Genomic DNA, 14,865 nt, shown 5'->3' with positions numbered 1-14,865 from the left:
GTCAACAACTACTTCAAGAGACAGGACCCTGGCAGAGGAGTCAAACACCACATCCAACAAGGGACAACCCAGATTAGCAATAGAAGGGAACTAGCTTCCTAAACTTAGATCCTATTTAGCTAGAATATATTCATAGCCTCTATAGTTAGTTAAATACTCTACAAATAGAGTTCGTGATAGGCTTAGACTACGAGTCGTTCTTCTGGAGTTTAGTTGCAGTTTTACCTCATTGTAACGTAGGAGGCTATGTGGATCTTTTGTAAAGAGTCAGTGTTGTAATTCTATAGACATGCCTTGGACCCGCATATGTTTTTGTTGTACCACTCTGAGCGATATAATACTAGTGGAACGGTGTTTCATTGGTGTTATATCAGACTTGCATACTACACCATGCAGTGGTATGCCGGGTCACCACAATACCACATATATTCATAGTAACAAATAATACATGGTAGAGATACACAAGCTAACTCCAACGACTATAAAATAAAGTCTAGAAGGTACTATCAAATCTTCGAGGTTTTCAAATTCTTTCTTCTCCCAGAACATAATTCTGTACTCTTTTGAAGACAGTCAAAGATAGATAATGAACCATAGACCTATAAATACTGACGAATGTTCTCCCATAAATTTAATTTGAGCCGTAATGCTAAGGCTGCGTGCACGGGCGGAATCATTAAACTCGGCAAGAGTACCAGCACCAGCATCCCAATGAATAACAACCGACCAGCCTTGTCGACGTCGCTGGAGAGCCAAGAGTACAAATCACCATTGTCGAGGACGTAGCAGCCGGGACAAAAACTGTGAGGATAATCTTCCTCGCGGTAACCATGAGAAAAGAAATCGAAAATCGACCTGGCGAAGCAAGATATGGAATACAAACTTTGTGTTGAATAACGGCAATCATTTTTGTTTCAAATAGTCAGCAAATTCGTTCACCATATTATGCACATACACATCTTTTTGTTAACAGAGAATGCATGTATACATCTGATTTCTGAAGAAACATTGTCCCATCCTTCCACATCACACTCGGCGGTACAAGAAATTTATTACAAAAAGGTACTGTAGTACATCGAGAGCAGCAGTGTCAATCACAATGTGGAATGAACCAAATCTCTGCACAGCTAACCTGCACCGGGGTGTGGGGTGGCCCTAGCAAAAGCCAGCAAAGCTAAACAGCACAGCTCATACCGCCAGGCCCACTCGGGCCCACAACCTTCGATGCCCACGAGACCTTTCCGCACCAATCCCGCCCGCCTAATTTTAACCCGCCCAAGAAAAATCCACCCACTTTCCCCCACTGCCACTGCCGCGCCGGCCCCACCCCGCCTTACCGGGGACCACCATGCGGGCCCAGCCGTCCTCGCCGCCAGCAGAGCTTTTGCTTTGCACCAACCCCGCCAAGAAGGACGCCGACACGTGGGGCCCCCGCCCATCACCACCACAATCAGTCAAGCCTCAAGCCGCACACGCCTCCCTTCCTCCGCCCCGCACTCCGCGCACCAGACCAAAATCCCACCCAGCCCACGACCGCCGACGAGCTCGCCGCTCGCCGGAGCAGAGACGAGCGTCGTGCTGCGCGCTCTGGCGCGGCGGACGCGGGCCGAATTCCTCTGACCGGGTCTCTTCTCCTCGGCGCCACCGTTGCCGTGTGCCAGCGAGCAGATTTTAAAAGCCCCCCTCTCCCTCGTCCTCTACCGGTCTTCCAGAGCCGAGGTTAATCTGCCGCCGTCCCCCACGCCGAGCTCCGTCGCCGCCGTCCCCCACGCCGAGCTAATGAGCCCGCCCCAACCCTAGGGCTTCTTCTGACCGCGTCGTCGAGCTCTCCAGAGGCTTTTCCACGCGCGCGGGGGAGGAGATGGTGCCGAGCGGCCTCTTCGGGTGGGCCTCGCCGCACGTGCAGCCGCTCACACCAGTCTCGGAGGTCTCGGAGCCGCCGGAGTCGCCGTCGCCGTACGGGGACGGGCCGTCGGGGGACGCGGGCGTGGGGGAGGGCCCCCCCGGCGGCGAGGACGACGACGCGGAGGAGGACGAGGCCGAGCCGCCGCCCGCCGCCGTCTCCTTCTGGCGGCTCTTCGACTTCGCCGACGGGCTCGACTGGGCGCTCATGGCCGCCGGCGCGCTCGCCGCGGCCGCGCACGGGGCCGCCCTCGTCGTCTACCTCCACTTCTTCGGGAGGGCGCTCAACCTGCTCGACTCCGAGCGGGTCCAGTCCGCTCTCCACGGGGATAGCAAGGAGCTGCTCGACCTGTTTATGCAGGTACTACTAACCAACCTCCTGCTTCCGATGATGCTTTGCCTATTAATAACTGCGCGCGTGTAAGGATCCGCGACGTGGTGGTATTTATTGCTTGAACCGGATTAGTTATTCTTTAATTTTGCTATTGTTAGCAGCACTGGCAAGGTTTTATCTAGTAAGTTACTTATGCTCGCTATAATTTTGCTACTCTAGGTTCTACATTTGTTTACTTATTTCCATATGCGATTCTCAAAACTTGCAAACCCTAAAGCAACTTCTGCTTAGGTTAAAGCGCCTTTAGCTTACCCTTGAAATATTGATAACTAGGGCTGGGACATTTGCAACCACACAATTGTTCATCGCACTGCAAAATTTTGTGTCTACCAATCATTTGCATGACCTAGGTTACATCTCATCTGAGATCAGTACATCAGGAAATTCTCCGATGCAAATTTCGCCATGAAATTGTGCACATCCTAGATTGGTATGTTTGTGTGTTGATGTGCTGTGTCTGTCTCCTTTGCTTCCAGTTGTGGGTAACTGAATGATTGGTCATGGAGGGCAGGTCAGGGGTTGTGCAATTTTTTTTCTATGGTGTTAGGTATTGTATCAGCGCTTGGGCACGGGTTATGTGTTGAAGGTATATCATGGAATCTAGGAGTTGCAATTCGTTTGGGCTGGGTTGAATTCGTTATGCATTTTGTCTGGCGGACTTTTATACGATTGCAGTATGGCAGGGCCTGAATTTGCATATTGGCTTAAGCTGTACTGTTTAGCCTCTCTAACAAGTTGCGGAAGCACAAAATTGAATGCACCGTGGTTGGTCATGTTAGGCCTCATGTTGGTGACTATGCTAGTACAATGGTGCAAATGGAATGTTTGGATCTTATTTTTTGCTATTTTAGTCCGTGACTTGTATAGCGGGTGCATCTGAAGAAGCACCAGTCATGACAACAGCAGAAAAAGATGACATGAAGTTCCTCCCCGCTGGCCCCTTGGGGGATCCCTGGGGTTGCCACAGGATCCTGAAGTCCTAGATCCCTAGTGGAGCGTCAGGGACTACTGTTCTAACTTTTAAATAGATGTTAGCCGTTCACAAGTGACCAGTATATCTTTAAGCACCTATATGGCTTCGAGGGTTAGTGACCTTGATATGAAAGCGACTGGGTTACTTTCAACCTTAAATGGACACATATGTGACGGTAGTTGCATCTCTGGAACCTTGTGCTTGTGCAGGTTCCCTATAATAATTTCTTCAGTTAAGTCTGTAACTGATGGATCGATGGGAATTTGGCTAATTGCTGTTTTATGTATGATGACGCTTGTATGAATGGTCGATAGCATAGTGTCCAATGGTCAAATTTTATCTATGGTCGTTGATTAGATTGCGGTAAATCTTTAATATAGTTGGTTCGTTCTACCGTGACATTCAGTTACAGGTATTTACTAGGTCAAACTAGTAACATATCTTTTTCCTCCAAAAGAGTGCTAATAAACGTGCATGTCTTACCATTTCTTTTCAATGCATTCTACTGTCCAATTCATAACTTGTTCTCTTACAACCTTTACATCTATGTTCTTTGCAGCATACTCTGTATATCATCTACATAGCTGGTGGTGTTTTTGTTGCAGGATGGATAGGTAAGTTAATAATTTTGGCTTTGAAGTGCATTTCTTGTTTAGCATGAGTGTATGTACCTAATATTTTGATTCTCCAGAGGTGTCATGCTGGATTCTCACCGGGGAACGACAGACTGCTGTCATAAGATCAAAATATGTCCAGGTCTTGCTAAATCAAGACATGAGCTTCTTTGATACATATGGAAACAATGGTGATATAGTTAGTCAAGTTCTGAGCGATGTGTTGCTCATTCAGTCAGCTATTAGTGAGAAAGTAAGTTCAGAGTGAATTATGCTTTAATTGCTCTATAAGTACATTCTCAGCATGAACTTCGACCATGTTGATCTGTTCTAACCACTGAGTGCTTTTATAGGTCGGCAACTACGTACACAATATGGCCACATTTGTTGGCGGTCTCATTGTTGGCCTGATCAACTGTTGGCAAATAGCACTTCTAACTCTTGCCACTGGACCCTTGATTGTTGCTGCTGGAGGAATATCTAATATATTTCTCCACAGACTGGCTGAAAACATTCAAGATGCATATGCCGAAGCGGCTAGTATTGCTGAACAGGTTTTTCCTTATGAATTCTGCCAAGCTGTTCATTTCTTGCACGTTTAGTTACCTATCTATTATTGAGAACACTGGCGGAGAGCAGCTATTTCTCGACTCTCTGTATTGTGCATTGCACAATATTCATGTACCTTGTGCAAAATAAAATCATGTCCAGATATGACTGGTGCCATATTTTACTTGACAAAAACATGTGGATGTGCAGGCCACCTCATACATCAGGACGCTCTATGCTTTTACAAATGAAACTCTTGCAAAGTACTCCTATGCTACCTCACTTCAAGCGACCCTGCGATATGGAATTTTGATTAGCCTTGTTCAAGGAATTGGCCTGGGATTTACATATGGATTGGCAATTTGTTCATGTGCTTTGCAACTCTGGGTTGGAAGACACCTGATTGCTCGTGGGAAAGCTGATGGTGGTCAAGTTGTGGTAGCTTTATTCTCCGTAATTCTGAGTGGCCTGTAAGCAACCTAATCCTATATAATCCCCTCTTTTTCCTCATAAATGTCTTTACCTAATATACTATACCCGATTTGTAGTGGTCTGAACCAGGCAGCTACAAACTTCTATTCATTTGAACAAGGGCGGATTGCTGCTTATAGACTATATGAGATGATAAGCCGTTCAACTGCAAGCACCAATCTTGAAGGGACCACCATACCCCAAGTGCAGGGGAACATCGAATTCAGAAATGTGTACTTCAGTTATCTCTCGCGCCCTGAAATTCCAATTTTAAGTGGTTTCTTTCTCAGCGTACCAGCTAGAAAAACTGTTGCACTTGTTGGTAGAAATGGCTCAGGGAAAAGCAGCATAATTCCTCTAATGGAGAGATTCTACGATCCAACGTTAGGTAACATCATTAAGAAACATATTCAGTTTTCCTATCCAGTTTCCCCATTTGCTAAGTTCACTCATCTATTATTTTCAGGGGAAGTCCTTCTGGATGGGGAAAATATTAAGAATTTGAAAGTAGAATGGTTAAGAAGCCAAATTGGTCTGGTTACACAAGAACCTGCACTACTGAGTCTGAGCATTCGCGAAAACATTGCTTATGGAAGAATTGCTACTTTTGATCAAATAGAAGAGGCAGCCAAGACAGCGCATGCCCATGGGTTCATCAGTTCACTTGAAAAGGGATATGAAACACAGGTAATGGCACTGCCAAATTATTAGGCATGGATGCTCCAGTCCATTTTTTCTTACCATTCTGTTTTTTTTTTATCTAACTAGGTTGGTCGAGCTGGTAAGTCACTGACTGATGAGCAGAAGATCAAAATCTCTATAGCTCGTGCTGTGCTTTCGAGTCCATCAATTCTCTTGCTTGACGAAGTCACAGGAGGACTTGATTTTGAAGCTGAAAAGACTGTGCAAGATGCCTTAGATGTTCTTATGTTGGGAAGATCGACGATTATAATAGCTAGGCGTCTTAGCCTCATTAAACATGCTGATTACATAGCTGTAATGGAGGAGGGGCATCTTGTTGAAATGGGGACACATGATGAATTGCTAAACTTGGATGGCCTTTATGCTGAGCTTTTAAGATGCGAGGAAGCAACAAAACTTCCTAAGAGGTAAGCTGTTTTCTCTGGACAATATTTTGGCATGAGTACAAGTTTGTATTAGTTTACGTTTAGCACCACGTCGTTTTCAGTCTAGACTATCCAAGGGTTCTGAGTTTTGGTACCTAGTTGGCACAGTTTTAAGAAATGAAAGTGTGTCCAGTTCTAGCCTGTATTGAGTCCACGCCATTTTCCTGATACAGCATACACTTGACTGAGGGGGCCTGATTAAGGGTATTTTTCACCTTTCGTCGATAGCTTAAGCTTTTGTGTGAATTGGTTGATGACTTGATGCATGGAACTCGGTATGCTAACATGAGTTCTAAGCATATCTGAATTTGATACTAGTGTATTTTAGATATACCTTAATGTTGAGAGCATCCAGCTACTGCGCCGAAGAAATATTCATTAACCTCGTGGTTCTTACTTTGTTTCAGCTGTGTTAGATTTGCACGATTTAATCATAGCTAATATATTTATATTCTCTCAATCTTTCTCAGGATGCCGACCAAGAATAGTAGGGAGCGCAAATCGCTCCAATTTGAGGATCCACCAGTTAGCCAAAGCTTTCAAGAATCGTCCTCTCCTAAGATGGCGAAATCACCTTCTCTTCAAAGAACACATGGCATGCTTCAGTTTTGGCGATCAGACACCAACAGAAACTCCCATGATTCACCAAAAGATCAAAGCCCACCTTCAGAACAAACTATAGATAATGGAATACCTTTGGTTTCAACTGAAAGAGCACCATCCATTAAGAGTCTGGACAGTTTTGAAATGGAAATGCCAGATCTTCCAAAAGTTGGCATCCATCCTATACAACGGCAATCTTCGAAGAATTCAGGACCCGATTCACCTATATCTCCTCTTTTGACTTCTGATCCAAAGAACGAGCGTTCCCATTCACAAACTTTTAGTAGACCACAGAGTGAACGGGATGATACAAGTTCTGAACAGAGTGAACCAGATGAATTGCAAGATCACAAGCCACCATCATTTTGGAGACTTGCAGCACTTAGTGTTGCTGAATGGCCTTATGCTCTCTTAGGCACAATTGGTGCTGCTATATTTGGCTCATTTAATCCACTGCTCGCTTACACAATAGCACTCACAGTGTCAGCATATTATAAAATAGAAGTTAGTGACATGCACCATGAAGTGAACAGGTGGTGTTTATTCATAGTAGGCATGGGTGTCATTACAGTGCTGGTCAACTGGTTGCAGCATTTTTATTTTGGAATAATGGGGGAGAAGATGACTGAACGTATAAGAAGAATGATGTTCTCTGGTATGCTATCTGCGCCTTACTACATATTAGTTGCTTTCTTTTTTTAGTCTGCTACAAGCATGAAATTAGATTAGATCTTCTACAATTCCACACTAATTTGGAAGCTCTTTCACAGCAATGCTGCGCAATGAAGCTGGATGGTTTGACAAAGAGGAGAACAGTGCTGATACACTGTCCATGCGCCTGGCAAATGATGCAACATTTGTCCGTGCTGCATTTAGTAACCGTCTTTCCATATTCATACAAGACACTGCCGCGGTTTCTGTAGCTCTTCTTATTGGAATGCTCTTGGGATGGAAGGTGGCGCTTGTTGCACTTGCAACTTTACCTGTTCTTGTTGTCTCTGCCATTGCACAGGTAATACAGTCTGAAGGTTTATTGGTCTATTATCACCTCAAAGCACTGATGGCATATTTTGACATGTTAACAGAAGTTGTGGTGTCTGTTGTTTGCACATTTTATGCTGAGAGTTTGAGATTAGAAAACCCTTAAATAGAAGCAAGGATACGCTAATATATATATCACACAGGGCCTTCTCAAAAATAAAATACCGGTGTTGAACTGTTGATCCAAGCCTTACCTAGGTTTATTTTTAGATTACCCCTGATCTTTTAAAATGAACAGTTTAAGAAAGCGAACTTGCTGGTCCTGGAGGCTTCGGAAATTGTCACTTGACACATGTCTCTAGTATGTACCTCACTTTGCACATATAATCTTACTAATGTGTTAAGGATCAGCACACATATTGAACACTAGAAATATTTTATACCCTGTTACAAATGGGCCTTTTCTGACAATAATGAACATGATTTGTGCTCTCCTTTTATAAGCACATGTTTGGCTTTCCCTGATAATACAGTGTCCATCTAATACTGTTAATTGCATTTGTTGCACTGAATTTGCACACTAATCTTGAAATGCATGGAAATCTCACTCAATTTGGTATTCAGTAACTTTATACTGGGTATTTTATGTTGGGGCCGGTGTAAATAGGCATGCTCCAAAATCTGATAATAAACCATGTTACAGAAATTATGGCTTGCCGGCTTCTCAAAAGGAATCCAGGAGATGCATAGAAAGGCTTCATTAGTACTTGAAGATGCAGTTCGCAATATTTACACCGTTGTAGCGTTTTGTGCTGGAGACAAGATAATGGAACTCTACAAATTACATCTTATTAAGATACTGAAGCAAAGTCTTGTGCAAGGATTGGCCATAGGCTTCGGTTTTGGCCTCTCGCAGTTTCTTCTTTTTGCCTGCAACGCCCTTCTTCTGTGGTACATTTCCACCTCAGTGGAACAACAACGCCTGACAATAGCCACAGGACTGAAACAGTACATTCTATTCTCGTTTGCATCCTTTGCATTGGTGGAGCCCTTTGGACTCGCCCCCTACATACTTAAACGGCGGAAGTCTCTCACTTCAGTGTTTGAAATTATTGACCGAGAGCCAAAGATTGATCCTGATGACAACACTGGCCTGAAACCGCCCAATGTCTATGGGAGCATTGAATTCAAGAATGTTGATTTCTCCTATCCAGTTCGTCCAGAAGTCCTTGTGCTGAGCAATTTTAATCTTAAGGTGAGCGGCGGACAAACAGTTGCAGTGGTAGGAGTTTCAGGATCTGGGAAGAGCACTATCATTTCCTTAATTGAGAGATTTTATGACCCAGTATCTGGCCAAGTTCTGCTGGATGGCCGAGATCTGAAAGCGTTCAACCTGAGATGGCTGCGAAGCCACATGGGCCTAATTCAGCAAGAGCCCGTCATTTTCTCGACAACAATAAGGGAGAACATTATCTATGCAAGGCACAACGCAACCGAGGCTGAGATGAAGGAAGCTGCAAGGATAGCAAACGCTCACCATTTCATCAGTAGCTTGCCACATGGCTACGACACTCACGTGGGAATGCGAGGGGTTGATCTCACTCCTGGGCAGCGGCAACGGATTGCCATTGCTAGGGTGGTTTTAAAGAATGCGCCGATATTGCTGTTGGATGAGGCCAGCTCTGCAATTGAATCTGAATCGAGTAGAGTGGTTCAGGAAGCTCTTGACACATTGGTCATGGGGAACAAGACGACGATCCTCATCGCGCACAGAGCGGCGATGATGAAGCATGTGGATAACATTGTCGTCCTAAATGGTGGTAGGATAGTCGAGCAGGGCGCGCATGACTCTCTGATGGACCTTAATGGTCTGTATGTTAGACTGATGCAACCCCATTTTGGCAAGGGCCTCCGCCAACATCGGCTAATGTAGTTAACATTGAGTTTGTTAGGTGTAAATTATCTAGGACATGATCAAGTTCCCTTGTCGCTCTTCGTCCAGACACGAAACCTCCACCGCCTGGAGCTGCTGGTGAGCGGTGACTGGGTCTTGACAAAATTTTCGACTGGAGATTCATTCAGATAACTAGCTGTGGTGAAACCGTAGGGAATTTGTTCCTGGAAATAGATAGCAAGTTTGGAGTCCATTGTAATTGTTGTAATATATGAGTTGCAAACATTCTTTCTGGGGCTTGTGCACTCGATTCCTTTCACCTTTGTAATGCACAGATTTGATGATTCGCGTGTGTGTAAAGAAACATTGTTCTTTTCTTTTCCTTTTTTCTTTTTGACGTGAGAAACGTTGTTCTTCATACTAGGCTAAATTTTTGGTGCCGTGATTATGCCTGTTTGGCCGCTGTCATGCTTGTCTTTTGTCCATTCAACAGACTTTGACCCATGGTATTTTACGAAAACAGATTGGTGTACGAATGATAGTATTATACATACATTTTCTACCACTATATCCGTGCAAGTATGAATAGCCCGGTTCGGCTCCTCTCTTTTTAGACCAGCGGCGATTGCCTTGCACTGGCACCGGCAGGTCGATTGGTGTTACCACACAGCACACATGATCATGCCTTCAACTCTGAGATTTTGAAGGAGTCTGCGACGACTTTGAGCTTGTTACGCAGCCTGCTCCACCGCCGCTCGTTCGCCGTCACGATCAGAGTGTAGTACCTCCCTGCCAACAACAACTCAGCTTTGTTAACTCAAGAGTCAAGAGGGTAAGTGATGATCAGAATCATTTGACTTCATAGACGCATACCGTTCCCGATGGCGACCGTTGCAAACGCCGACACGCCGTAGCCCGGTGCCTCCAGATCGTACTCGAATGTCCAGTAGTTCCTGCCGTCCACCGTACGCTGCCAATTGTAGCACAGACAAACAGCTCATTTTGCAGTCTAGTTCATAGTCCTTCTGACGGAATCGCTGAGTTAAAGCTGCAGGTTGCAAATTCTAACGATTGCAAGCATTGGATAAGACGTCAAACCTCTTGCATGTCATAGATCGCCGGTATTTGATTCGGGGCAGCGTAGACATTGTTTACAAGATTGAAGATCGCCTGACGGAATTATAATGGTCAGAATAATGGCAAAACAAGATAATATTGACACTACCGCCTAGTGTTTGGAGAGACAAGAGAACTGAGGTGACCAGATCAAAAGGACTACCTCGTCCATTGGACCTAGGTCACGAACGTCTGTTTTCGTGGTAGGAATGAAGGCCACACGGACAGACTGCAGCTGCACATTACGATCTTTGAACGCCGAATCATGGCCCAAGAAGTCGAAATCCTGACATGACGCGAAGAACAAAAGTGCTAAGAATGAGCCAATGGGTTATTTGACATCTGAATTGTTGCTCGTGAAGACTACTAATACAGTAAATATGGCAAATTACCCTCCAATCAGACGGGTAGAGGTACGAATATCCATCGTTTGCATCGACGTAAGAGCGGTAGTTCTTCGGTACCTCTGCAATCTAGGAACAGCTCCGGTTAGTGTAGGCTCACAGAATCCTACAGGCTATCTGAGAGACGGGAACTGGCACTGGAAACGAAACCGAACAACAGTTGAATGATCATACCTTCAGCGTATGCGGATCTGCTACACAGTAGGGCAGTGGATAATGCTCCAGCACCAAGCAACGCTAATCTCCTTTTTGTGACCTCTGTAAGGTGAAAGAAGAGATATTCTGTTAAGACCTCTCCTTTGGCTAATAATGAAAAAACACATTGGGATAACACAGCACACAAGAATTACTCTTCTCATCGGAGGATGCTTCGCTTGAGCTTGCATTCACAACAGATGGAGGAGCCCCATTCAGCCTGGCGGTAACTGTACAATTTGGCGCAACCAGCTGAAAACAACACCAAGTTCAAGTCGTCAGGAAACCAAATTAAGAGAAGGATGACAGCAGGGTTCAAGCACAAACCTGTTTGGAAATCAAACTCTGCAAGCTTGCCATTTCACCTTGGGTGGAGCTCTGATCCTAGCCCACCCCCAGTTGGTTGGCTATCTGTTGCTGCTGGACTGTGGTCCCCTAAGCTCTTCCAAGTGTTGTGTGTGAGTGGAAGCCAATGCAGCCAGGTCAGCATTTTCATTATCCTTGTGAAAAAAATCTTTTATTTGTTTGTGTAGTACTTACCACTGTCTGACAAAACGGGACCATTCATTCCCTTCTGATGGATAGCTCGTAACTTGGTCAGGTTTGGTTTGTTCCCCTGTGGTGATTGTGTGTGGAGTTATATCAAGCATAATTGTTCCTTTTCACCCTCTGAATTTCTCCCGTGGACTTATTAGCTTGTTTTTCGTTTCCTGCAGCTCTAAATTGTACATTACTGGAGATAGGAGTTGCAGTATTGCGAGAGCCATATCGCCGCAGCATAGCTTAGGATTTGCAGCAATCAAATTCCTGTAAAAAGCACTGCTATACACGGGAAAACTAGCATGCACTCAACCACATTTTATTTTTCAGTTGAGATGTTGAATGCATCCTCCTTCTATCAATGTACAATCTACATTCCTCTAGAACTCTCATAAAATTTGCAGCATTGCAAAATTCATCTTGCCACAAAGATTTATTTTATGATAGCTTCCGTTAAATCCATTCAAAATTGTAGAAAATTCGTAGGAATTTTGGAGTATTTGTTTCCAAGTTGTTCCCTAGAAGCTCATAGATTGAAGAATAGTCAAATTCCTACAGAAATCACTCATATACCACAATTTGCAGGAAAAACAACATGAGCTCGGACCTCATTTAATTTTCCCTTTGAAAGACCAATGGATCTTCCCTTTTTTTTGATCTTTACTTCATCTCTCTACATTCTGAAGTTCTTATGTTATTTCCTGTGAACCATACATATGCCCCATTTCTAAATATTCTACGTTTCCATGCAGTACACAGTTTCTTTCCATATTCCTTCATTTTTTATTCATGTGTTCTAAAAAGACTCAAAGTTCTAAATCTGAACAAAGCATGATTACGTGGAAAATACAAACTGCTCTTACGATGGGATCTTCAGATACTCTTCTATCTTAATGAAGTTTGGCCTAAGGCCCTTCGAGACACAAGCAAAAGCATGACTGTAACCTTGTCCAGATAGAACCCCAGCATGAGAACACATATAAACGATTGCTTTAATTAAGGCCAAGAGAAATTTGTGGACAATGCCATCAGCCACAAACTGCATATAAACAGATTTTCCCACAATCTGATGAAGCAAAAAAACGTGGTTTACTTGCACCATACAAATCTGAGCATCAATTGTTCCAGACTGAACTCCTCACAAATATATCAAAACCTTGAAGCAAAATTTCCAGGTTGGCATATATTCTTGACACAATTGTAAGTCACAACATTATACAACAGCAGGTAAATAATTTAAGGCTAAGCCTTAGGAGCAGGCCTCACTAATCCTAGCCCAGAACCACTCCCTAAATGCTTGAAATTCTTTGCCTCTAAGCGGTCATCATGTGCAGCGAACCCCGTTCCTCCTTTCTCCAAAGGAATCAAATTCCTCTCTTTGCACGGTTTGCTGCACATCAAGCAGACCTTATCAGTTGCCAGGAACTTGTCAGAGCACTTCTTGCAGAAGACATGACCGCAGGTGCTGATTGCCACTAGGGACATGGTGTTTGTGAGAGTGGACTTGCAGCTGGGGCACATGTAGCTCTTCTCCACCGACTTCTTGCTCTTGTTGTCAGCATTTTCCTCAGTGAAAGAAATAGGAAAGAGCACCTTCATCTTGAGCTTCTCCTGCCCCTCAGGGCAGACTGTGTCAGTGGAGGGGGCATCTACCTTGATAGTAGATTCGGGCGTAGCAGAGGGAAGCCAGAATGCCTTCATGGTGCGGAGGGCTTCCTCTTCAAAGGAGGTAGTCTTCACACTGTTGGCTCCATGGAAACCATTCTTGTCCTGGGAACCGCTGCGATCAAGGTATTGGGGGACTGCTCCGTGATTCTGCTGGTCAAAAGCGTCCAACTCCTTGGATTTTTGCAGCATCAGCTTCTCCTCCTCCTCTTCCTTCTCTTGCTTTTTCTGGGAATCATGGGCTATAAGCTTGCTGGAAGAAGGATAAACTCTTAGAACACCATCTGATATATTCGGTTGAACAAGCAGAGAATTTAAGGGCAAGCACGCCAGTTCGATGTGCACTAAGAATGGCAACATTAACTGTAAGAAGTAAACTACTTCAATGACCAATTGACATAAGGTTGATGGCAAATGGCATGGGACAGCAACAGCCTTGTGGATACTGAAACTGTACATAAGAGTAATACATAGTAGAAACCTAGATATCCAATGACGACGAAAACAATTTTATCTTCAAATTCATGGATGAGAACGGACACAATAACTACTGGCGACTGACCACCATCGACCCAAACACTAAAACGTCTATTCCAGGAACGAATTGCCACGTCAAATTCTTTCATCACGAGATCTCCTGTGCCCCCGCAACTAAAACACAAGCTAATAGAGAAGTTCTCACAACAACGAAATGGTCTCCAACAACCATATATCCAATGAAACCAACAATCCTATGAGCAGGGACTCACTGCACCTGAGCACAAATATATCAATTTACGACCATTGACAACAAACTAGGAACTATTGCGCTGTCCTGGCGTAAGTAACTACAAAATTCTAAAATACGCCCTAAAATTAACAGTCCTTCTCCGAGATGAGGGAAAGACCAAGGAGGCGTTATTACCGCTTGATGTCCTTCTTCTGCGCGAGTAGGCACTCGAGGATGCACTCCTTGCAGAAGGTGTGTCCCTTGGGGCATGCGAGCGGGTCGATGAGCGGCTTGAGGCAGAGGCAGCAGGCGTCGAAGGGCTTGATTGAGTCCTTGCCGAGCCGCTCCCGCTGCGTGCCGTACCCGAGCTTCCGCTTCTCCTCGTAGGTGAAGTAGGCGAGGTCGTTGTTGTTCTTCGAGTGCCGCTGCGGCATCTTCGAATCCGACGGGTCGGCGACCGTTCCCTCGTCCTCTTCCGGCCGGCGGGGACTCGGCGCGCGAGCGGGCGCGGCGAGGAAGGCGGCGGGATCCGGCTGCTGTGAGGTCGAGGTCGGTCGTCGGAGTGTAACCCTAGCTAGATTTGACGGGGAGGAGAGCTGGAGGGGGCGATGGTCTGAGGATCGGAAGGTGAGAGGGAAGAGGGCGGGGAGTTGGGCTCGGTTCCGTTACGTTCCTGGGTCGGGCTGCAATTTCGTGGATAGGCCGGCCCGGCCCGGCCCATGTCATCT

At 45.0% G+C, this 14,865-nt stretch overlaps 3 protein-coding genes across 3 annotated transcripts; 1 reads left to right on the top strand and 2 right to left on the bottom strand.

Moving 5' to 3' along the window:
- The first annotated feature begins 1,846 nt into the window (after positions 1-1,846).
- LOC124702126 (ABC transporter B family member 20-like) lies at positions 1,847-9,896 on the top strand. The gene is made up of 11 exons (XM_047234228.1): positions 1,847-2,263; positions 3,829-3,883; positions 3,961-4,136; positions 4,237-4,437; positions 4,643-4,902; positions 4,981-5,291; positions 5,370-5,590; positions 5,672-6,012; positions 6,501-7,288; positions 7,404-7,645; positions 8,318-9,896. Exons 1-11 carry the CDS (start codon positions 1,862-1,864, stop codon positions 9,545-9,547), a joined length of 4,227 nt encoding a protein of 1,408 aa, XP_047090184.1. The 5' UTR covers positions 1,847-1,861; the 3' UTR covers positions 9,548-9,896.
- Positions 9,897-10,017: 121 nt separating this feature from the next.
- LOC124702127 (photosynthetic NDH subunit of lumenal location 1, chloroplastic-like) lies at positions 10,018-11,686 on the bottom strand. Its single transcript, XM_047234229.1, has 8 exons — positions 11,551-11,686; positions 11,379-11,475; positions 11,203-11,286; positions 11,017-11,090; positions 10,788-10,910; positions 10,607-10,678; positions 10,382-10,478; positions 10,018-10,297 (listed from the first exon to the last, which is right to left on the bottom strand). The coding sequence occupies exons 1-8, from the start codon at positions 11,581-11,583 to the stop codon at positions 10,188-10,190; spliced, it is 690 nt and encodes a 229-aa protein (XP_047090185.1). The 5' UTR covers positions 11,584-11,686; the 3' UTR covers positions 10,018-10,187.
- A 1,199-nt stretch (positions 11,687-12,885) lies between these two features.
- LOC124697953 (E3 ubiquitin-protein ligase CSU1-like) lies at positions 12,886-14,596 on the bottom strand (the record flags this gene model as incomplete). Its single annotated transcript, XM_047230481.1, is given in 2 exon segments — positions 12,886-13,681; positions 14,333-14,596. Coding segments are annotated over 2 exon segments (915 nt in total). The 3' UTR covers positions 12,886-13,005.
- Between the last annotated feature and the right edge of the window lie 269 nt (positions 14,597-14,865).

The sequence above is a fragment of the Lolium rigidum genome, chromosome 3 (genome assembly GCF_022539505.1).
Source record: "Lolium rigidum isolate FL_2022 chromosome 3, APGP_CSIRO_Lrig_0.1, whole genome shotgun sequence".
In the NCBI taxonomy this organism is placed as follows: domain Eukaryota; kingdom Viridiplantae; phylum Streptophyta; class Magnoliopsida; order Poales; family Poaceae; genus Lolium; species Lolium rigidum.
Note: the sequence above shows the minus strand (reverse complement) of the source record. Positions and strands in the feature narration are given on the sequence as shown.